This window comes from Nuphar pumila, chromosome 5 (genome assembly GCF_984573655.1).
Source record: "Nuphar pumila chromosome 5, dmNupPumi1.hap1.1, whole genome shotgun sequence".
Lineage (NCBI taxonomy): Eukaryota > Viridiplantae > Streptophyta > Magnoliopsida > Nymphaeales > Nymphaeaceae > Nuphar > Nuphar pumila.
In genome coordinates this window covers 67,849,375-67,872,021 of record NC_143253.1, presented here as the reverse complement: position 1 = coordinate 67,872,021, position 22,647 = coordinate 67,849,375, and the positions used below count along the sequence as shown (strand labels likewise).

General features: G+C 44.5%; 1 protein-coding gene across 5 annotated transcripts in view; it reads right to left on the bottom strand.

Moving 5' to 3' along the window:
- Positions 1-22,647, bottom strand: part of LOC149837744 (uncharacterized) — a 65,424-nt gene that overhangs the window by 28,910 nt on the left and 13,867 nt on the right. For 2 of the 5 annotated variants that reach the window (XM_090006196.1, XM_090006197.1), the window contains exons 3-6: positions 3,776-3,922; positions 3,428-3,679; positions 419-3,333; positions 171-319 (exon numbers count right to left, since the gene is read on the bottom strand). In XM_090006196.1, the coding sequence (XP_089862322.1) occupies positions 171-319; positions 419-3,333; positions 3,428-3,629 (3,266 nt within the window). In that variant the 5' untranslated portion in view covers positions 3,630-3,679; positions 3,776-3,922. The remainder of the gene's footprint in view (positions 1-170; positions 320-418; positions 3,334-3,427; positions 3,680-3,775; positions 3,923-22,647) is intronic. The other 3 variants (XM_090006198.1, XM_090006194.1, XM_090006195.1) reach the window with 3 other exon arrangements.

Below are 22,647 nucleotides of genomic sequence, written 5' to 3'. Positions count from 1 at the left end.
TTTTGTTAACAATTATAATTGCAAATTTTCTTTAAGAATTCAAGACCATGCTAAATACTCCCCCACCCCCCACCCCCCACCCCCACCAAAAAAAAAACGGTCAGGAGAAGAAATGGATGAATTCTGAAATTGAAAGATGTGCTTTACAAATTCCGAATGTCACTTATTACCTGGTTTGGTCTCTCTCCTTTGATGGATAAAAGGTCATCTGCCCATCAAAGGAAGAAGCAGGAACCGAATCATAACCATGTGTAATACCTTTCGAAGGTGCATCCTCGGGTCCTTTTCCACTGTTTGGCAAATTTTTGTCCATGAAACCCTACAAAAGGAATATATGTCAATTTATGAATCATTTGTCAAAAAAGAATCTTAAATCACTGGCTGTTGCACAAGTGTATATACTAGATCATCAACTTACTTTTTCTGAATTAACAGCATTGTCAGCATACTTCAAGTGAGGCATATGCCCTAGTTCCAGATTTTTTTGTTCTCCAATTGCAGCTTGTTGTAATCCTTGGTAAAGCAAATCATGCTTCATGTTGCTAGCTTTCTGGATATTGAGTGCAAGCTCCCCCATGGGATGGTATAAAAATCTAGGAGTGCCTTTGGTAACACTGGTTTTGCGGCTAACATGCAATTTCTGGTTTTCAGCTGCTAAAGAATGTGAATCATTCTTGGCAGACCAAGTTTTCTCCCTCAGAAAACCTCCCATTGTTGCATGCTGACCATGATACAGATGATCAGAGGCGGGGCTGTCACTAGGACTTGCATTCAGGTAGCATCTCTCCCTACTATTTTCATGTGCTTCACATGATGCCTTATCAGAGTGATTTATGGATGACTCTACCACCTGTTGACGCTGATTCAAGTGGTGCTGATAATTCTCGACATTCTCACTCCCCTTGTTACTACTTAAAGAAGGATCAAACTGATGGTTATTCTGCATTCGTTTATTCCTTTCCTGATCAAGGTTCGAGATACTTGAACTAGGAGTAGGAATGAAACTATTTGCACAAGAGTCATCATTATGCACCTGAGGAACATTTGCAGAATTTCCTTGTTCAAATCTCCCACCCAAATTGGAGAAAGGCAACACAATGTGATTGACACTCTTTTGTACTCTGCCTTGTTCACCAGCTCCCCAAAATTTAACATCACGCCCCCTTCCTAGATGTATGGCACCCTTAGACTCATTGCTTTGAGATTGTTGCAACTTGTTTTCATTATCTTCCATGTCTCCATCAGGTGTCACTGATTCATTCATATTCCAAACATTCAATTTGCTGGTAGGTTGCCCATCTGTCTGATAAGTGATCATGCTTGGTTGCTGTTGGTGAGCCCACGAGGAACGCATGCTCAGTGCATCTAAGCTCATATGTGCAACACTGTTTGACTGATCATAGGCCTGACTTCTCCAAGCACCATCAGAAGCATTACCCAAAGCCAATGGCGCCTGAACACCCCCATCAACTATAGCAGTATCTTGAGGGGTCTGATCTAGCCATCTAGCTTTGGATGATTTTCCAAGTGATTCATAAGGACCATCATTGTGCACAAAACCTTGATTATCATGTATGTCATCCCCTGCTTTCCCACTTTGTGTCATCTGTTGAAATTGTGGCCCACTCTGGCCACTGGAGCTCATAGTGGCATCATCAAACAAATGAAAAGATCTCGATGGCAAGGAATTGGGAGTTTCTGCATTAGGATCATTCGACCTTGTATTCTGCCTCCTATTGTCATTTATGTCCGAAGGATTCCCAGTAGAAAGTTCAGCCTTTTGAAATCCCAAGCTACTCCAGTCATCCTGCATCCCAGTATCACTGCTAGAAGCTTCTGCTACAGCTGACTGCATGAGAGCGCTCCAGCTGCCACTTTGAATAGAGGGGAACATGTTGAAACCGTCAGATTCCAACTGATTACCCTGCATAAAACTTCCTGCATTCATGCTGCTCTGTCTACCAAAAGCATTTGACAAAGATTGGCCTCCATGAGTAGTACCATCCCAGACGTAATCATCACCACCATAGAGGATCTTTTCCTCCAAGGGATCTAAGTCTGTCAAACCAGGTGCAGGACTAGTATGAGAGGTTACCTTTTCCTCTACATTCCCTGGCCAACCAACATGCTCTGTCCTCCTATGCAATTCTGGCATTGGCAAGTTATTCGGTAAGGAGGACACCTGCTGAAAACTTCCTAAATGGATGTCATTATTTACTCTCTGCATGACATGAGGTACCTGACCAAACACATTTTTCCCATGAACATTCTGTTTAGAAACGGAGACACCATCATCTACAGAAACAAGACCAGAAAATGGAGCAGATTGATCACCATGAAAAGAACCAAAGGCATTAGACTGCACGAGTGCTTTCTGAGCCTGGTTCCCACTTGCTTTGGACAGAATATCAGAATTATCCTGAGTGCCCCACTGAATATTGGAATAGGGATTCACAAGGTTGCTGGAAGTCTCCCTTATGCCACCAAAAGAAGCACCATAGATGGACTGATCAAGCTGTTGAGGTATTAATCCCATCGAATGAAATGTTTGAGTTTGGTCCTGTGAAAGGACTGTGCCATTAGGAAAACTTTGAAGAGCCGGAGATCTAGTCCGAACCATACTTGGGTTGCCAAACATGAACATCTGGGAAGTATTCAGCATCTTAGGATCAACTCCAATCTGAGGTGCCCTCTCACTTGGCCACATGTATTTCGATGCATCATGAATTGGGGTGCCATTAACCACAGTAGGTACCTGGTCAGAAGCTGTTTGTTTAGCAAGTGCAGAAAACTGACTCTGTGAATTCTGTTGTCTTGATTCCTGATCAAGTTGTTGCAGTTGTCGCTGCCGTTGAAGTTCTTGCAATTGCTTGTATAAATACTGTTGGTGCAATAGCTGTGTATCAGTGAACCCTGACAATGGCCTCAGCCTAGGTTGCGCCAGGCCAGGCTGCTGACCCCTCATGAGAAGATGTTGGCCACCAATAAAATCAAAATTGACTGGAGCTTCTGCAGTTTCCAAACTTTCAGAGATCCTATTGTGGCCAGAACCATTTTCAGAAGCTTTCCCTTTCTGTAATTCAGCTCTGGTCAAATTCCTCAATCTAGAATTATGCCTGTCAGGTGCTGAATCTTCACCCAGAATCACTGCTTGATTGGACCTAGAATTGAAATTCTGAGGCCCTTGTAAAGATCCATTTAGATTTATAGACTGGTGCTTTGAAACCTCCGGATTCAAACTTAGTTGAGTGAGATCGCCACCTGACGGCATTTGTGAGGCGTGCCTCCCATCACCATTCTCAGAATCTCTCGTGATAAACACATAAACAAAATCTATTATATATCAGTAAGAGAGTTGGTTGTTGAAGGTGACCAATATCATGAAAAGAATCAAAGGACAGCAAGCATGGTAGCATTAACGTTATACCTTTTCCAGAGTCGGGTGGATGATCACTGCTAGGATTATGGGAATAGTGAGATGGTGTGTTCTGCCTCTGATTGTTCAGCCACTGAGTATTGATTAAAACAGGCCAATTCCCACCTATAAATTGAGATTGGTGTGCACCCAGGGACAAGGTGTCTTGCTCAAAGAAATTGTGGACCTTGTCATTAGCTTCCTCAACAGGCATAGATAAGCCTACTGAAAAATTATCCGTTCCTTTTGAAGATAAAAGTCCAGCTGGAAGGAATAAAAAGAAAAATAACAAATGAAATCCAAGCTCTGATGCATGTCAAAGTCAAACCTGGAAGCTCAATGAGAAAGAGATGACCAAACCTGCATAAGAAAGTAGCCCAAATTTTCACATCCATGCATTACAAGTTATCATTCAAAACTGAGACCCTATCAAAGATTCAAAAACGTTCTGCAGATCTCACTCCTTTTCTATACATGCCAAAAAAAATATCTCTAGAAGATGTCAACCTGCAACAAATTACATCATAAATGATGAGAAACAAATAACCATGCATGGCATGCACACACACAACACACAGATTCTTGATACACCAAACATGACAAATAGATGCAAATGGAAGGATTAGATGGCTTGACTAGTTCCACATGAGAAGGGCATGAGGACCTAGGGGTGTCAATCGGATTGGGTATGACCTGATTCCAACCCGTATCGGATCCTATAGGGTCAGGGTTTGGTTACAAAGAATGGGGACCGATTAACTATCCGGGTCGGACCCATGATGCCCAATTATTAAATGGATCAGGCATGGTTTTCATTTTAAACCAAACCCGGGTCCAACCCAAGTTCAAATTAAGATCTGCAATTTTTCATTGTAAAAAACTTAAAAAATATTATTTTACCGTGGGTCTGGTTTATGTAATTCTTATCGGATCCGGGTATGGTTTTTCTTATGAAAATCCAGTCAAACCCGAGTGTGGATCCCATACCCACATCACTTAATCGGATCCAGGTTTGGACCCACCTATTTTAGCGGGGTCCGACCCGTTGACACCCCTATGAGGCCCATTTGCATGACCCTTCGAAATAGATGTCTCGTTAGAAGCTGAAGCCAATCCACCATAAGTTAAAACCAAATCCACGCCCGATGGCCTCTGATCCATGAGATAGCCAATGTTTTAAGAAGTAGACCAGCAAGTACATCTTCCATTCTCAACATGTGGTGCAACGGCCATTACTTGAAACAACAGGCATCCTCAAGGCAACACCCAAACCTTCCTCCACCAACAAGACTAAACTCATGGTATGTGCAGTATCTGTTGGAACATACACTTGCCTCACATTTAAGCACGAACTCTTCCAAGCCTCTTGGTTTTTTGTCACCATAGTCCTCCACATGACACAACACCTGACAAGTTGCATGGAAAAGCCTGACATATTGACATGCCTTAAGAGCAAGCAAAGTCTGGGAATCTAATATACATCAATACAATATTTGGATACTACCACTGGTCTTGACAGAGGTAACCAGACTAGGAAGCGGAAGCAGGAAATGAAATGAGAAGTGGAAGCAAGAAGCAAGATTTTTTTTAATTTATAAGAACCGGGAAGCGAGGAATCAATTTATAAGCAAAATAGAAATAAATAAAGTGATATGGGATCGAGTAGGAAGCAAAATACTAATCAAAGGAGAAGAAAATAAAAATGACTTCTTAAATTTTGTAATTTTGTAGTGTAAGAATTAAATTTTTCTCAAAATCTAAAAATGATGGTTGCCAATTTAAAGAAAGTATATGAGACGGGTGTGGGAAACGTGAAAGTAAGCACATGAAAAACATGAAAAGAAGCGTGAGAGAAGCACATAGGAATCATATAGGAAACCAGGAAGCAACGTGTGGGAAGCATAGGAGAAGCATAGAAGAATTGAGATTCTTATCAAGTTTCAAAAACGAGGAGTTTAGCGCTTTTGAAGTGAGCTTTCGGGAAGCATACTTCCCACCTATCTATGAAGCTTTCGGTAACTCTGGTCTTGACTTATATAAAATTCATAAGATTATAGTTGATCATGCATATTTTATTCATAATTTTATATATTTTGTATGCATGATATTGTGCAGATTCAGTATTAAAAGCATGTGTTTAGTTTATTTTTTTTCATTGTCCTGCAGGGTTGTGTTTTATCGCAATTAAAGAAAAAAAATAAGCAATTTGGACCCACTTGTGTTTTAGTATCTTTTAGTTTTTTTCTAACAGGTTTTTAAAATTTATTTTTTTCAAATGAGACTTTCTAAAATTCTTGGAAATCATAATCTTTTAGAAAAAATTCTAAAAAGTCCCTCTCTACCCTAACCCCACTATTATAAATAATAGTTTTGAGATAATGGGGGCGTCTTCCCTCCTTGGAAATCACGCCCCCCACCCCTTCTCTCTCTCTCTCTCTCTCTCTCTCTCTCTCTCTCTCTCTCTCTCTCTCTCTCTCTTCCCTTCTTCTTGGATCTTTGTAATAGGTTTAGTGTGCTTTGTTTACTTTTTTTTAAGGCAATAAAGATTGTTTTATTTGGAGTACGAAGAGTTAAACCCATTCCCAGAGTTCGACCCGGACTTCACTATTCACCACTAGTGTGAACCGGTTATTTATAATTTGATACACGGTTTACACTGACAAATTTTTATTAAAAATATCTTTTAAAAATACTTTTGAGAAAAGTTGCATCAAATTTTTGGCGCCGTTGCTGGGAAATGATGATTTAAGACTAAGTACTCACTTTATTGCCTTTGTTTCACGTATATTTAGGACTACTAGTTTGCTTTCGCATTTTTTTTAAGATTGCTTAGTTTATTTTCTGTTGATATCTAGGATTGTTAGTTTGCTTTGGTTTATTAATTAGGACTGATAGAACAACGTTGAGTGTAAACCATAGAGCCAGCTTAATTTTTTTGCATGGCCTACCTACTAGGGTACCATCTTAGGTGATTCAGCATCTAGTTTGCTTTCAAGCTTTATACTTACATTTGGGTGGTAATTGTTTATTTTTGTACTGTTTTTTTGCTTGCTTCGTGGTGTGGTTGGATTACGATTGCACGCTAATTTAGATAAAAAGCCCCTAAGATGAGCAGTACACCAAGTCTCAACCCAACAGTGTATGCAAGGACGACGCTCTTCAGGCCCTGAACTTGTAGATCCTGTCGGGAACCCTAAATTAATCCTTAGGAGATCCCGTAGAATCAGACCCATGGCAAAAGATCTTGCCCAAGTCCGGTCTTTGAGGGAGTACTTCGTTCCTACGAAGTACAATCCCGTGTCCTGCATAGTGAGACCAAATGTAGAAGTCCCCCAGTACGAAATTTAGGCCAGTGTCATCCAAATGTTACTATCATTCTATGCCCTTATTAATGAGGACTCTTTTCGGCATCCCAATGAGTTTCTAGAGATCTGTTTTACTATTAGGATCAACAATTTTGGAGATGGCGTGCTTAGATTAACCTTGTTCTCATTCTCCCTCAAAGACAAAGCCAAGCACTGGCTAAAGTCTTTGGATACGGTTTAAATTACTACTTGGGATCATATGCAAAAAGAATTTTTAAAAAAATATTTCTCAATTGGTAAGATAAACCAATTCTGCAAGGCTATCAGTAGTTTCACTCAGATATTGGAAGAACAGTTTCATGAGACATGTAAGAGGATAAAATATCTTTTCCGAAAGTGCCCCCACCACCAAGTACCCAAATGGCAATTGGTGCAATACTTCTACGACGGGCTGACCAAGAAAAATAGGCAAATGGTTGATGCAGCCAGTGGGGGCACATTTATGCTCAAGAGTGAGGACGAAACATGGGCCTTGTTCAAAACCCTGAGTGAGAATTCTATGCATCATTCTTCGGCCTCAACAGCAGCAAGGGTAGCACCTGCTGCTTAGAGAGCGAAGAAATGTGGTATGTACGAAATGGGGACAAACCTTGAGTTGCAAAACAAGGTTGACCTTCTGACCCAAAAATTGGATCGGTTGTTGTTGAATCTCACCCCAGCTATGCAGGTGTACGCTGTGTGCTAGCCCAACACACCATGTTATTGATTGTCCTATCGCGTCACAGTAATCTGAATTTGTAGAAGAACAAGTTCAAGTGGCGCAAGGTTTCGCCAAGCTCGCAAATAACCCATTTTCCAATACCTATAACCCCGGCTGGCGAAACCATCCAAACTTTTCGTGGAGAAATCCACAACAACAACCCCCTGCACCTTCCCAGACCCAGGTTAGGTCAGGTAGCTATCAATTAAGCTACCAGAGAACCAGTTTCCCTCCTTTGAAGAGAAGATGCTTCAGGTCTTTGCAGACATAAAGGCAAATCCGAACTCCCACACATAGTCAATAGCAAAACTAGAGACTCAGATGGAACAGTAGCCAAGGCGTAGGGAGAAGACGCTACCTAGCCAACTCATGATCAATCCGAGGGAAAAAGAACCTATCCATAACTTGCATATGACTGACTCACACTAAGATTAGGCTAAGGCTATCACTACCCTTGGGAGTGGGAAGGAATTTCATGGTAACAAGGAGACAACTGAAGAGTTTCAGAGACAGCCGAGTGATCAGTCCGTCTCTTTAAATTTACCCCTGGAAAGTGGGAAGGCTTCACAACATGAGCCTTCCAGATCATATATACCCAAAGCCCCCTTTCCTGAAACACTTGAAAAGTTGTAATCTTTTGGCAAGCAAGAGGTGAAAATGCAAGAGATGCTTGAGATATTCAAGCACATTCAAATAAACCTCTCCTTGTTGGATGTTATTCAGCAGGTCCCTGCATATGCGAAGTTCTTGAAAGAACTTTGCACACAAAAGAGAAAGTTGATGTCCAATGTACCCAAAAATGTATACTTGACCGAGCAGGTAAGTGCGGTATTGCAATACTAAACTCCACCCAAGCTCAAGGACCCAGGGGCTCCTATTATCTCATGTGTCATTGGAGACATTATTGTTGAGCACGCTTTGCTCGACCTTGAAAAAAGTGTGAGCATCTTGCCGGGTTTCTTTTATGACGCATTCGGGTTAAAGGATATGAAACCTACACCTATGACCCTACAATTAGCTGATAGATCAATCAAGGTCTCGCGAGGGATTCTTGAAGATGTGTGGGTCAAGGTGGAGGATTTCTACTTCCCTGTTAACTTCATTATTCAAGATATGGAGGGAGATGACCATGTTAGGCAGACACCCATCATCTTGGTACGGCCCTTCTTAGCTACAGCCAATGCGTGCATCAATTGCCACACGGGAACAATGGACGTAACATTTGACAATAGGAAGATGAGGCTGAATATTTTTAATGTTGGCCAGATCGATTTGGTTCAAGACCTAGTAGAAACAGAGCCCCTTTGGATGTTGAGTGATCCACCTCAAGATGAGGATGATGAATCACTCATAGAAGATGGCTTGGGATTGATTGATAGATAGTCAGGTGAGCTGAATTGGACCTGGCATTTCGAACCCCTCCCGGATTTGGCAGGAGAATCCGCATGAGCTTGAGTTGAAGTCGTTACCAGCTTCTCTCAAGTATGCCTTTTTAGAAAAGGAGAAGACCTTGCTTGTCATTATTGCGGCAAACCTGACGAGCACTCAAGAATGTTAGCTTTTCCAAGTCTTGCAAGAGCACAAAGAAGCAATAGGATGGTCTCTGGCAGACATTAAGGGGATAGACCCTTCCTTTTGCATGCATTGGATCATCATGGAAGAGGGTGTTAAACCCTATAGAGAATTGCAAAGGAGGTTAAACCCTCACATGAAGAAGGCGGTGAAGAAGGAAGTAGTCAAGTGGTTAGACGCTGGGATTATATATCTGATCTCCGACAATCAGTGGGTGAGTTCAACTCAGTTCGTTTCTAAGAAATATGAGCTCACCGTGACCATTAATGATAAAGAAGAAAGTGTCCCCACAAGAACTATTACAGGGTGGCGAATGTGCATTGATTACCCGAAGTTGAACAATGCAACGCGAAATGACCATTTCCCGTAAGTCAGAGATATTTTTGTTTCTTGTATGGATATTCAGGATACAATCAAGTGACCGTTCACCCTCAGGACTAAGAGAAGACCATGTTCACTTGTTCATATGGCACCTTCGCTTTCAAGCGTATACCGTTCGGGCTCTGTAATACCCCGACAACTTTTCAGAGGTGCATAATGGTTATCTTCACGCATATGGTGGACGACGTCCTAGAAATTTTCATGAATAACTTCTCAGTGTATGGCTCATCTTTTAATGATTGTCTCCAAAAGTTATCGAGAGAGCTCAAACGATGCATGGAGACTAATCTTGTACTCAGTTGGGAGAAGAGTCATTTTATGGTTAAGCAAGAGATTGTTTTGGGACACATTATTCTGAGAAGGGGATTGAGGTTGACAAAACAAAAGTGGAGTCCATAGTCAAACTTTCTCTGCCGACCTCAGTGCGACAATTTAGATCATTTCTAGGGCATGCAGGCTTTTATAGGTGATTTATAAAGGATTTTAGCAAGATTTCACAACCGCTCTATAACTTGCTAGCAAAGGATCAGCCTTTCAAATTCGATGATGCCTGTATAAAGGCATTTCTTACTCTTAAGGAAGCCTAACCACAACACCTGTCTTGAGATCTCCTGACTGATCATTATCCTTTGAAATCATGTGTGACACTTCAGACTACGTGGTAGGAGTCATTTTAGGACAAAAGGTCGATCAAAAGTTGTACGTTATTTACTACGCCAGTAGAACCCTCTGATGCTCAAATGAATTACACTACTACAGAGAAGGAACTGTTGGTTGTGGTGTTTGCGTTGAAAAAGTTCTGATCCTATTTATTGGGCTCTAAGGTCTTTGTTTACTCAGATCATGCTGCCTTGTGGTACCTGATGAGTAAAAAGGATACCAAACAGCGACTTATCCGATGGATTCTGCTATTGCAAGAATTTGACCTTGAGATTCGAGATAAGAATGGATGCGAGAATCTTGTAGCAGATCATTTGTCCAAACTACAGTTGAGTCATCCATTGATCAGGGACAAATAGATGACTCATTCTCGGATGAGCAGATTTTGCATGTTAAGCGTCTTCCCTGGTTCGCTGACATTATTAACTATTTGGTCACTGAAAAGTTTCCTCTGTATTGGAATAAAAATGAGAAGGATCGGTTTTTGGAGCAGGTGAAGCACTATTTCTGGGAGGACCCAGAGTTGTTTAAGTTGTGCACTAACCAGATGGTATTGTGCACTAACCAGATGGTTCGTAGGTGTGTCCTAAAAGAGGAGAGCGAGTCAATCTTGGCCTTTTGCCACTCCCTAGCCTATGGAGGTCATTTTGCCAGTCGAAAGACCGCAGCCAAGGTCCTCCAATCAGGATTTTGGTGGCATAGATTGCATAGAAACTCGCACGAATTTTGCAAGCGATGATTACAGTGCCAACAAACAGGGAACATTTCCAAAAGAAATATGATGCCCCTACTCCCCATTTTTGTTGTTGAGATTTTTGACGTTTGGGGAATTCATTTTATAAGTCTCTTCCCACCATCAATTAGAAATGTTTATATTTTGGTGGCAGTTGATTATGTAGAGGTTGTAGCCACCCGGACCAACGATCATAAAGAAGTACTTAAGTTCATTAAGCATAATATCTTTAGCAGGTTCGGAGTCCCAAGAGCGATAATTAGTGATGGGAGTAAGCATTTCAAGAATGTACAAGTGTAAAACCCAGTGTTAAAAAAAAATCGGACCCGTGTCGGGTCTGGACCGGACCCGGATCCATACCCGAGCCAGCCCCAGCCCGTCGAACGAGCTTTCAGGGGCTGGCAAGAAGCGGCATACAGGGGGCCGCCCACCCGTTGCGCCCTCTACAAAAGGAGCGAGAGAGGGGGAGGAGAGGTGTTCGAGCCTCTCCCCCGACTCTCTCTCGTCTCTCGGCTCTCGTCTCTCTCCCCTCTGTCTTTGCTCTCCCTCCCCGACTCCATCTCTCTCTCTCTCTCGTCGCCGAACCGACGCCGGCGAGCCCTCTCCGTCGAGGCAGCCGGGCGACCTCCCACCTCCCCAGGCGACCTCTCTCCCTCCGGCAGCCCAGGTAACCCCCCCCCCCCCCTTCTCCTCTCTTTTTTCCCCCTTTTTCCTCTGGGTTCGCCGGAAGACCGGCACCCTGCCGTGCCTTCCTCTCCGCTTTTCCGACAGGCAAGGGGGCTCCGCCCCCCTTGCCTTCATCTCCTTTAGCAGGCAAAGGGCTCCGCCCCCTGCCCTCTTTACTGTTCTGGCAGGGGCCATGGCCCATGCCCTTCCCTTAAGAAAGGAAGCAGGATCCTTCGGCTCCTCCCTCGTTTCTTGGAAACACAGCAGGGGCCGATGGCCCCTGCCCCTCTCTAGATCGACAGGGGCCTGTGGCCCCTGTCCCGTGTTTTGTCGAGCAAAGCTCAGCAGGGACCATTTGGCCCCTGCCTCCTCATTTGGAAAGTCGCAGGGGGCCTTTGGCCCCTGCGCTCTCTCTCTCTCTCTGCTCATTTTTCAGGCAGAGGCCAAATGGCCCCTGCCGACTCATTTGGAAAGCGGCAGGGGGCCTTTGGCCCCTGCGCTCTCTCTCTCTGCTCATTTTTCTGCCCTTTCTCTTTCTGGTAGGGGTCGATGGCCCCTGCCCTTCCTTTAAAACTAAGCAGCAACCTTCGGCTCCTGCCTCCATTTTTAAAAACCCAGCAGGGGCTTCGGCCCCTGCCCCCTCTCTTATTTGTCTGGAAGGGGCTTCGGCCCATGCCCCTCTTTTTATAAACCCGACAGGGGCCGATGACCCCTGCACCTGTTTCCTTTTTCGGCATGGGTCATTGGATCCTACCCCGTTCTGTTTCAAGTCAGCAGGGACCGTTGAATCCCTGCCTTGTTTTGCAGAAAAGCCGAGACCCCAGTCCTTTGTTGTCGTTTTCCTTTTTCACTTAAATGCATGCTAATAACGTACCTTTGCAGCTTATGCAACGGAACCCGTTCGCGCCCCGCGAACCGAACCGGCGATTACCTACGCTCATAGACGACCTCTTTCTCGTAATACCCCGAGGTAGGGGAAATTGCACAAGGACTTAAATAACTGAAGCTAGCTTAAATAATTAAAGACCGAAACGACAAAAATATATATTTATAAGTATATAAGTATGTTTTTAGCTCAAGGACGCGGTTTCGCGATCCTTGTCCTTTATTTACGTATTTTCCTGCTTTCTGTCTTTAATTTGCCGCCGCGCTTTGCGCCCAGGCATTTACTTTCGTATTTCCTGCTTTCTGTCTTTAATTTGCCGTCGCGCTTGCGCCCAGGCTTTTACTTTCGTATTTCCTGCTTTTTGTCTTTAGCTCAAGGACGCGGTTTCGCGATCCTTGTCCTTTGCTTTCGCATTACTTGTTCTATGTTTGTCGTCGCGCTTTGCGCCCAGGCTTTTGCTTTCGTATTTGCTGCTTTCTGTCTTTAAAATTTACAACATCGATGGATGAAAGGAGTCTTTTTATATCGAACATACGGTTTTGCAAACAACGTTGGTTTTGAAGTATCACAGCAGGTCATCCTGAATCAAGCATTCAGAAGGAGTAGTTCCTCTACTCTAGTTCGCTTTTCTGACATAGCTCGAGATTACCCAACATCCGGGGCTCGAGCAAGCTTGTGAGCGTAATTTTCTCATGCGAAATTCGCTTTTACCGTTTATCGTTATCAGTGTCAAAATTTGTGTTGCATATTGACACTAGGATAATGAATGTGAGATTCGAGAAAATCACATGCCATAAGTTGGCACATGGTATTGGTCATTTCAAAAGTTTAGAATGATGACATTATATCTTTGCAAATCATATTGTTGAGACTCCTATTGAGGACCTAGAACCCTTCCTCGTAACGTTCTCATAGACATGCATGGCATGCGAGTAATACAACGGATGTTGAGACGGTCATTCGACCTCGACCAGTGCTATGAGCACATTGGTAAACCACATTACACATTGATTGATTATCGCCTTCACAGGTAAGATGCTCGATTGGGTCAAAAGGCCAGAACATGTAGAATGGGTCGTTGGTTAAGTAACCCCTGACACACCCATTCGTTTTCTTGTTGTCTGTCAAGGGAGAGGACGGATTGGTACACACACTTCGATGGACAGGTTGTTAACAACCATTCTACGAGCAAAGACTCGGTGTCCCCAGTCATCGGAGTTAGTGGATGAGACTACCAGATATTATCCTAGGTGGTAGATCTTTTGGACTTCTGCAGAAGTAGGATGCATCCGTAGCCACGAATGCCTTTGGGGAATCCTCTCTCGGATAACGGTTGTTCCCTTAGGAACGGACTCAACTAGCTATTCGGGTTATTCAAAATACATAGAATAATAGACGCCCAAACTAGTCTCAGTTGTTTCTACGAGTCGCGTCTGCGCGTACCCGCAGTCCAGTTAATGATGGAACATAAAGTAACTTGTGCACTCCACTTGATGAATCATAGAATTGTGTTTTATGCTCAGTGATTTCAATTCATTATTAAATGTTTTATTACATCGTGCAACATGTGCTAGTTAGACTTTTACTTATGCTAATAAACTGTTCATGTTAGTTCAGTAACTGTTTAGTTACTCGTCACACATAGTTAATTATTTGTGCTTCTTTCAGACTTTTCTGTCTACTTGTGCACCTACTAGTTTTTCACGAAACTAACCCATTTTATGGGTACAGGTGATGATTAGGTGCTTAGCAGGCGATGGTGCGATTGCGAGATGTCTTCAGGATCCACTGTTATCACTCGCAACTCTTGTCCTGATCGTTTTGGTTTTTGTTACAGATTTCTTAAGGAAATCCAAATTTTTTAGAACTTAAAAACTATTTATAATACGAATGTTTCCATCTAGATATTTGCAAGTTATGCCTTTGTCTTTTTGCTCTTTTAGCTAACGTGCCCAAGATTGTCGACTTGCCCTCTTTTCTTTTAAAAGAAATGCTTCCGCTGATTTTATAAATAAACTCTGAAATAAAAAGGATTTTCGAGCCTTTTAAACCATTTTAAAAAGGTTTACAAGTTCGAAATTTTGGGGCGTTACAACTTTTGGTATCAGAGCAGAAGTTATACAGTGATTCTTGGACATCTGGCATCCGCATCGCGCTGTAAGTAATCTTTTTTTTTATGTTTTTACTATTAAATTTAGCATACCTTACATGGGTAATTGGGATCTCTTAAAGAATATGAATCCTTCGGACGGTGCGGAGTACGTACCAGGCAGAGGCGCATGACGGATGTGTTGCCGTTCAAGAAGGGGAAGGAACCCTACGACTTTTCGTCACGACCGTGAAGGGTCCCGAGCTAAGTTTTGGGCAAGAAGGCCGAACCCCCCTACTTTTGCGGATCATTGGGGCTTTACGCTACCAAATGCTTCACCGCATTACACCCCTACGACCCCTCCTTACGATCAAGGAGTCCCGAATGAAGAATTGCATCATTTTTTCCCTCCGCGAGGGATCAGGCATACGGGTATTGTAAGAGAGTACTTGAAGAAGTACTCTCGTCGACCCTAAAGGATATAGAACTCGTTGTCTTTTCTCGATAATCGGTTTATCCTTTTGTTTATCAAGTAACTTTTTGCACCAGAGTTTGTGTACTCTGTTGATTTTTGTAAAATGTCTTTTTGTACCAGCATTGCTGGGTTTTTGTAACTTTGACACTTAGAAATACTACGATATTTTGGGTTCTTCACTATGTTTCTTTGAATCCTAACTTACGTATCTTTTTATATTAAGAATGGTGCAAGGTACGAACGAAGGTTCGTCTGATGATTGGTCAGATCAACGAGGATTTGTCATGGATTCTCTCGGTGCTTTGGCAGATGCAATTCGAGGCCAAATGCGCGCTCCTGCACCCTCCTCCGAGCCAAGCCATCATACGACGGTCTCATATGAGAAATTTCTGAAACTTGATCCGCCCATTTTCATTGGCAAAACCGATCCAGACTTGGCAGAAAACTGGATTAAAGAGGTAGAACGAGTTTTCTGAGTGCTGAATGTCCCAGACAACAAGAAGACTTTGTTTGGAACCTTCCGATTGAAGGATGACGCTCGCAATTGGTGGGACACGACCCAAGATATTTTGTTCCCAGATTCATCCGTGATTCCTTGGGAAGCCTTCAAAAAGGCGTTTTTGGAAAATTATTTTCCTTCTCATGCACGAGAGAAAAAGAAGGTCGAATTTTTGGAACTCTGCTAGGGAACCTCCAAATTGGCGGACTATATCGCCAATTTTCAAAGGTTGGAGCGTTATTGTCCCTGCCTGTTCGACGGTGATTGTGAACGGGCCGGCAAGTTCGTTCGAGGATTGAGGGAAGGACTCCGACCTAGGGTCCTCACCAGCATGCCCTCAACCTTCTCCGCGGCAGTTGCGGCTGCCACCCTCCTGAGCGAAGACTGGGAGCGCTCTAAGAGCACCCAGGCCAAGAAGTCACCTGTCGCAGGTGGAGAGCAAAAGAAGACCCCTTGCAACAGCCAAGCGGCCGCCCTTTTTTGTAAAAAGGGAAGGAGGCAGGCTCCTCCTCACAAGCGTCAGCGCCCTCAGGGTAACCCTCCAGTTAGGCAGCAAGCTAGTGATGCTTGCCCCCTGTGCTCGCGACCCCATCCTGGACAAGCATGCCCTCGTGAGATCGGTGGATGCTTATATTATGGCAAGATGGGCCACTACATCCGGGAATGCGGCAAGAACGCGATCGATGATCTCAAGCGAAACAACGGAGCACCTCTGTTTCCTCGACCACCACAGCAACCGCAACAACCACCACAGCAACCGCAATCCAACGGTCAGAAGAAGACGCAAGGACGCGTCTACACTGCCACGATCGAGCAGTTGACCAAGGGCGAGCTCGTGCAAGGTACCATTCTGATCGCTAACCGAGCAACTTTCGTACTCTTTGACTGTGGTGCCACTCATTCCTTTATTTCCGTAAAGTTTGCTAAACACTTGCACTTACCTGTTAGTCCTTTAAACAATGTTCTCGACGTGTATAATCCAATTGGGAAGAACACAGTTTGTGCGACCTACGTACCAGCTTTGGACATAGTCTTAGCCGATCAGCACTTGCCCGCTCGTGCTATCCTGCTTGAGATGACAGAATTCGACGTCATCCTAGGCATGGATTGGTTGCACAAGTACCATGACAAAATCTTTTGTCGGGATAGTAGAATTGTCTTGTCTCCACCAGGGATGCCTAAGGTGGAATTCAAGATCGTGAGACCGATTCGAGCTAGCAAGATAGTTTCTTCGCTAAAAGCGCAAAACTACCTAAGAAGGGGATGCACTGCCTTTTTAGTCAGTGTCGTCCAGTCTGAGTCATCGCAAGTTTCGATCAGAGATTTGGAGGTTGTTCGTGATTTTCTAGACGTCTTCCCAGAGGAGTTGTCAGGACTTCCCCCGCCTCGTGAAGTGGAATTCAACATCGAGTTGCTACCGGGTACCGCGCCGATTTCTAAAGCACCATACCGAATGGCCCCAGCTGAGCTCGAGGAACTCAAGAAGCAATTGCAGGAGTTGATGAATTTGGGTTTCATTCGCCCCAGTGTCTCGCCCTGAGGAGCACCTGTCCTATTTGTTAAAAAGAAGGATGGATCGTTGCGATTATGCATTGATTATCGAATGCTCAATCAGGCCACAATAAAGAATAAGTATCTGTTGCCTCGCATCGAGGATCTTTTCGATCAGCTAAGGAAGGCTAGGGTATTCTCTAAAGTCAACCTTAGATCTGGGTACCATCAACTCAGAATTAAGGGAGATGATATCTCCAAAACAGCTTTTCGAACCAGGTATGGGCATTACGAGTTTACTGTCATGCCTTTCGGACTCACCAACGCTCCTGCAGCCTTCATGGACCTCATGAACCGTGTGTTCAAACCCTTTTTGGACACCTTCGTAATTGTGTTCATCGATGACATCTTGGTGTACTCGGAGACCTGGGATCAACATCGTGAACACCTGATCATAATCTTGGAGACCCTGCGGAAGGAGTATTTGTTCGCTAAGTTCTCCAAAAGCGAGTTTTGGCTCAAGGAAGTTATGTTTTTGGGTCATGTTATATCTGAAAAAGGAGTATTCGTAGATCCTACCAAGGTGGAGGCCGTACTAAATTGGCAACAACCGAGGAATGTTCGTGACATCAGGAGTTTCCTTGGATTAGCTGGATATTATCGAAGATTTATCCAAGACTTTTCCAAAATCTCTCTACCTATGACAAAACTGCTAAAGAAGGAGGCTAAGTTTGTGTGGGACGATACGTGCGAAAACAGTTTTCAGATGTTGAAGGAGTGACTTACTACCACTCCTATCTTGGCCTTGCCTTCAGGACAAGGCGGCTTCGTGATCTATACGGACGCTTCGGGAACAGGCTTGGGATGTGTCCTGATGCAAAATGGGAAAGTAATCGCCTACGCCTCGCGCCAACTCAAAATTCATGAGAAGAATTACCCGACCCATGATTTGGAGTTAGCAGTCGTGGTCTTCGCTTTGAAGATATGGCGACACTATTTATACGGAGAACAGTTCGAGGCTTTTACGGATCACAAGAGCCTTAAGTACTTATTCTCGCAGAAAGAGCTGAACATGAGGCAACGACGTTGGTTAGAATTCTTAAAGGATTACGATTTCACCATTTCCTACCATCGAGGGAAGGCAAACGTCGTGGTTGACGCTCTCAGCCGCAAGGCTTCCGGTGTTTCTTTCAATCTATTATATGCTGATTGGAAGCTTTTTGAGGATCTGGTTTCTTGGAAACCATTTGCGGCCACGCAACATTCTATCAGACTTTTCAGTCTAGTGGCCCAACCGGAGCTTTTAGTAAAGATTTTTGTTGCGCAAAGGATTGATGCGCAATACGCAAAGCTGAAGGCTCAAGCACAGCAGCCTGATATCCCCTTTTGTCTGAAGGAAGAAGGAAGTTTATGGCGTAAGAATCGCCTTTGGGTCCCAAATGATCCTGTTTTGAGAGACGAGGTTCTCTCGGAAGCTCACAAGTCCAGATACACGATCCACCTGGGAGGCACAAAAATGTTCGAAGACCTGCAACGAGGTTATTGGTAGAGCGAAATGAAGTGAGACGTGGCCGAGTATATCGCCAAGTGTTTGACTTGTCAATTGATTAAGCTCGAGCATCAATGACCTGGCGAAGTAATGCAGCAGATTGAAATCCCACAATGAAAATGGAAAGACATCACTATGGACTTTATCGCCGGTTTGTCGAAGACTCGGAGAAAACATGATGTGATTTGGGTGATCGTCGATCGACTTACCAAATCGGCACATTTCCTTCCAATTCGCCTCAGTCAGTCACTCGACAGTCTGGTGGACCTCTATGTTCGGGAGATTGTAAGATTGCACGGTGTTCCAGTGTCCATCATCTTCGATCGCGACCCTAGGTTCACCTCAAGGTTTTGGGGACAATTACAGTTAGCCTTGGGTACAAAAATGAAGTTTAGCACCGCTTTCCACCCTGAGACCGATGGGCAGTCTGAACGCACGATTCAGACTTTGGAAGACATGCTACGTGCATGCATGTTGGATTGGAAAGGAGAATGGAATTCTCAAAACAGTCTGGCAGAATTCGCGTATAACAACAGTTATCACGCTAGCATCGGGATGGCCCCTTACGAGGCCTTGTACGGGAATCCCTGTCGGTCACCTCTCTACTGGGACAAGGTCGGCGAGCGAAGATTGGATTCTCCGATAGTGCTACAACACTACACTCAGCAAGTGCAGTTGATTCGGGAGCGACTCCGTACAGCCCAGAGCCGACAGAAAAGCTATGCGGATCGTCATCGTCGAGAGCTCACCTTCTCAATGGGAGATATGGTTTTTGTTAAGGTATCTCCCGCAAAAAGCATTTTCCGGTTCGGGAAAAAGGGGAAGCTAAGTCCCAGATTCGTCGGACCATTCGAGATCCTAGATCGAATTGGTGAAGCAGCTTACCGTGTGGCTTTACCTCCTCAATACGCTCAGATTCATAATGTCTTTCACGTATCCATGTTGAGAAAATATGTGCATGACCCGTCACACATCATCCATTATGATGATGTAGACATTCAGAAGGATTTATCTTTCGAGGAAAGACCAATCGAGATCGTGGATCGTCGAGATCAAGTGCTTAGGTCAAAGACGATATCCCTTGTCAAAGTGCATTGGCAGCACCATGGGATAAAAGAATGTACTTGGGAGCCAGATTCTGACATTAGGGAGAAATACCCTGACTTGTACTTGGAGCGATAATTCCAATCTAATTTCGAGGACAAAATTATTTTAAGGAAAGTAGGATGTAAAACCCAGAGTTAAAAAAAAAAATCGGACCCGGGTCGGGTCTGGACCCGGGTCGGGTCTGGACCCGACCCGGATCCATACCCAAGCCAGCCCCAGCCCGTCGAACGGGCTTTCAGGGGCTGGCAAGAAGTGGCATACAGGGGGCCGCCCACCCCCTGCGCCCTCTACAAAAGGAGCGAGAGAGGGGGAGGAGAAGTGTTCGAGCCTCTCCCCCGACTCTCTCTCGTCTCTCGTCTCTCGTCTCTCGTCTCTCGTCTCTCTCCCCTCTGTCTCTGCTCTCCCTCCCCGACTCCATCTCTCTCTCTCTCTCTCTCTCGTCGTTGAACCGACGTCGGCGAGCCCTCTCCGTCGAGGCAGCCCGGCGACCTCCCACCTCCCCAGGCGACCTCACTCCCTCCAGCAGCCCAGGTAACCCCCCCCCCCCTTTCTCCTCTCTTTTTCCCCCCTTCTTCCTCTGGGTTCGCCGGAAGACCGACACCCTGCCGTGCCTTCCTCTCCGCTTTTCCGACAAACAAGGGGGCTCCGCCCCCCTTGCCTTCATCTCCTTTAGCAGGCAGGGGGCTCCGCCCCCTGCCCTCTTTACTGTTCTGGCAGGGGCCATGGCCCCTGCCCTTCTCTTTCGAGTAGGGGTCGATGGCCCCTGCCCTTCCCTTAAGAAAGGAAGGCTCCTGCCTCGTTTCTTGGAAACACAACAGGGGCCGATGGCCCCTGCCCCTCTCTAGATCGACAGGGGCCTCTGGCCCCTGTCCCGTGTTTTGTCAAGCAAAGCTCGGCAGGGGCCATTTGGCCCCTGCTTCCTCATTTGGAAAGCCGCAGGGGGCCTTTGGCCCCTGTGCTCTCTCTCTCTGCTCATTTTTCTGCCCTTTCTCTTTCTGGTAGGGGTCGATGGCTCCTGCCCTTCCTTTAAAACTAAGCAGCAACCTTCAGCTCCTGCCCCCTCTCTTATTTGTCTGGCAGGGGCTTCGGCCCCTGCCCCTCTTTTTATAAACACGGCAGGGGCCGATGACCCCTGCACCTGTTTCCTTTTTCGACATGGGTCATTGGACCCTACCCCATTCTGTTTCAAGTCAGCAGGGACCGTTGATCCCTGCCTTGTTTTGCAGAAAAGCCGAGACCCCAGTCCTTTGTTGCCGTTTTCCTTTTCACTTAAATGCATGTTAATAACATACTTTTGCAGCTTACGCAACGGAGCCCGTTCGCGCCCCGCGAACCGAACCGACGATTACCTACGCTCGTAGACGACCTCTTTCTCCCAATACCCCGAGGTAGGGGAAATTGCACAAGGACTTAAATAACTGAAGCTAGCTTAAATAATTAAAGACCGAAAGGACAAAAATATATATTTATAAGTATATAAGTATGCTTTTAGCTCAAGGACGCGGTTTCGCGATCATTGTCCTTTATTTACGTATTTTCCTGCTTTCTGTCTTTAATTTGCCGCCGCGCTTTGCGCCCAGGCTTTTACTTTCGTATTTCCTGCTTTCTGTCTTTAATTTGCCGTCGCGCTTGCGCCCAAGCTTTTACTTTCATATTTTCTGCTTTCTGTCTTTAGCTCAAGGACGCGGTTTCGTGATCCTTGTCCTTTGCTTTCGCATTACTTGTTCTATGTTTGTCGTCGCGCTTTGCGCTCAGGCTTTTGCTTTCGCATTTGCTGCTTTCTGTCTTTAAAATTTGCAACCTCAATGGATGAAAGGAGTCTTTTTATATCGAACATACGGTTTTGCAAACAACGTTGGTTTTGAAGTATCACAGCGGGTCATCCTGAATCAAGCATTCAGAAGGAGTAGTTCCTCTACTCTAGTTCGCTTTTCTGACATAGCTTAAGATTACCCGACATCCGGGGCTCGAGCAAGCTTGTGAGAGTTATTTTCTCATGTGAAATCCGCATTTACCGTTTATCGTTATCAGTGTAAAAATTTGTGTTGCATATTGACACTACGATAATGAATGTGAGATTCGAGAAAATCACATGCCATAAGTTGGCACATGGTATTGGTTATTTCAAAAGTTTAGAATGATGACATTATATCTTTGCAAATCATGTTGTTGAGACTCCTATTGAGGACCTAGAACCCTTCTTCGTAACGTTCTCATAGACATGCATGGCATGCGAGTAATACAACGGATGTTGAGACGGTTATTCGACCTCGACCAGTGAGCATGTAGAATGGGTCGTTGGTTAAGTAACCCCTGACACACCCATTCGTTTTCTTGTTGTCTGTCAAGGGAGAGGACGGATTGGTACACACACTTCGATGGACAGGTTGTTAACAACCATTCTACGAGCAAAGACTCGGTGTCCCCAGTCATCGGAGTTAGTGGATGAGACTACCAGATATTATCCTAGGTGGTAGATCTTTTGGACTTCTGCAGAAGTAGGATGCATCCGTAGCCACGAATGCCTTTGGGGAATCCTCTCTCGGATAACGGTTGTCCCCTTAGGAACGGACTCAACTAGCTATTCGGGTTATTCAAAATACATAGAATAATAGACGACCAAACTAGTCTCAGTTGTTTCTACGAGTCGCGTCTGCGCGTACCCGCAGTCCAGTTAATGATGGAACATAAAGTAACTTGTGCACTCCACTTGATGAATCATAGAATTGTGTTTTATGCTCAGTGATTTCAATTCATTATTAAATGTTTTATTACATCGTGCAACATGTGCTAGTTAGACTTTTACTTATGCTAATAAATTGTTCATGTTAGTTCAGTAACTGTTTAGTTACTCGTCACACATAGTTAATTATTTGTGCTTCTTTCAGACTTTTCTGTCTACTTGTGCACCTACTAGTTTTTCACGAAACTAACCCATTTTATGGGTACAGGTGATGATTAGGTGCTTAGCAGGCGATGGTGCGATTGCGAGATGTCTTCAGGATCCACTGTTACCACTCGCAACTCTTGTCCTGATCGTTTTGGGTTTTTGTTACGGA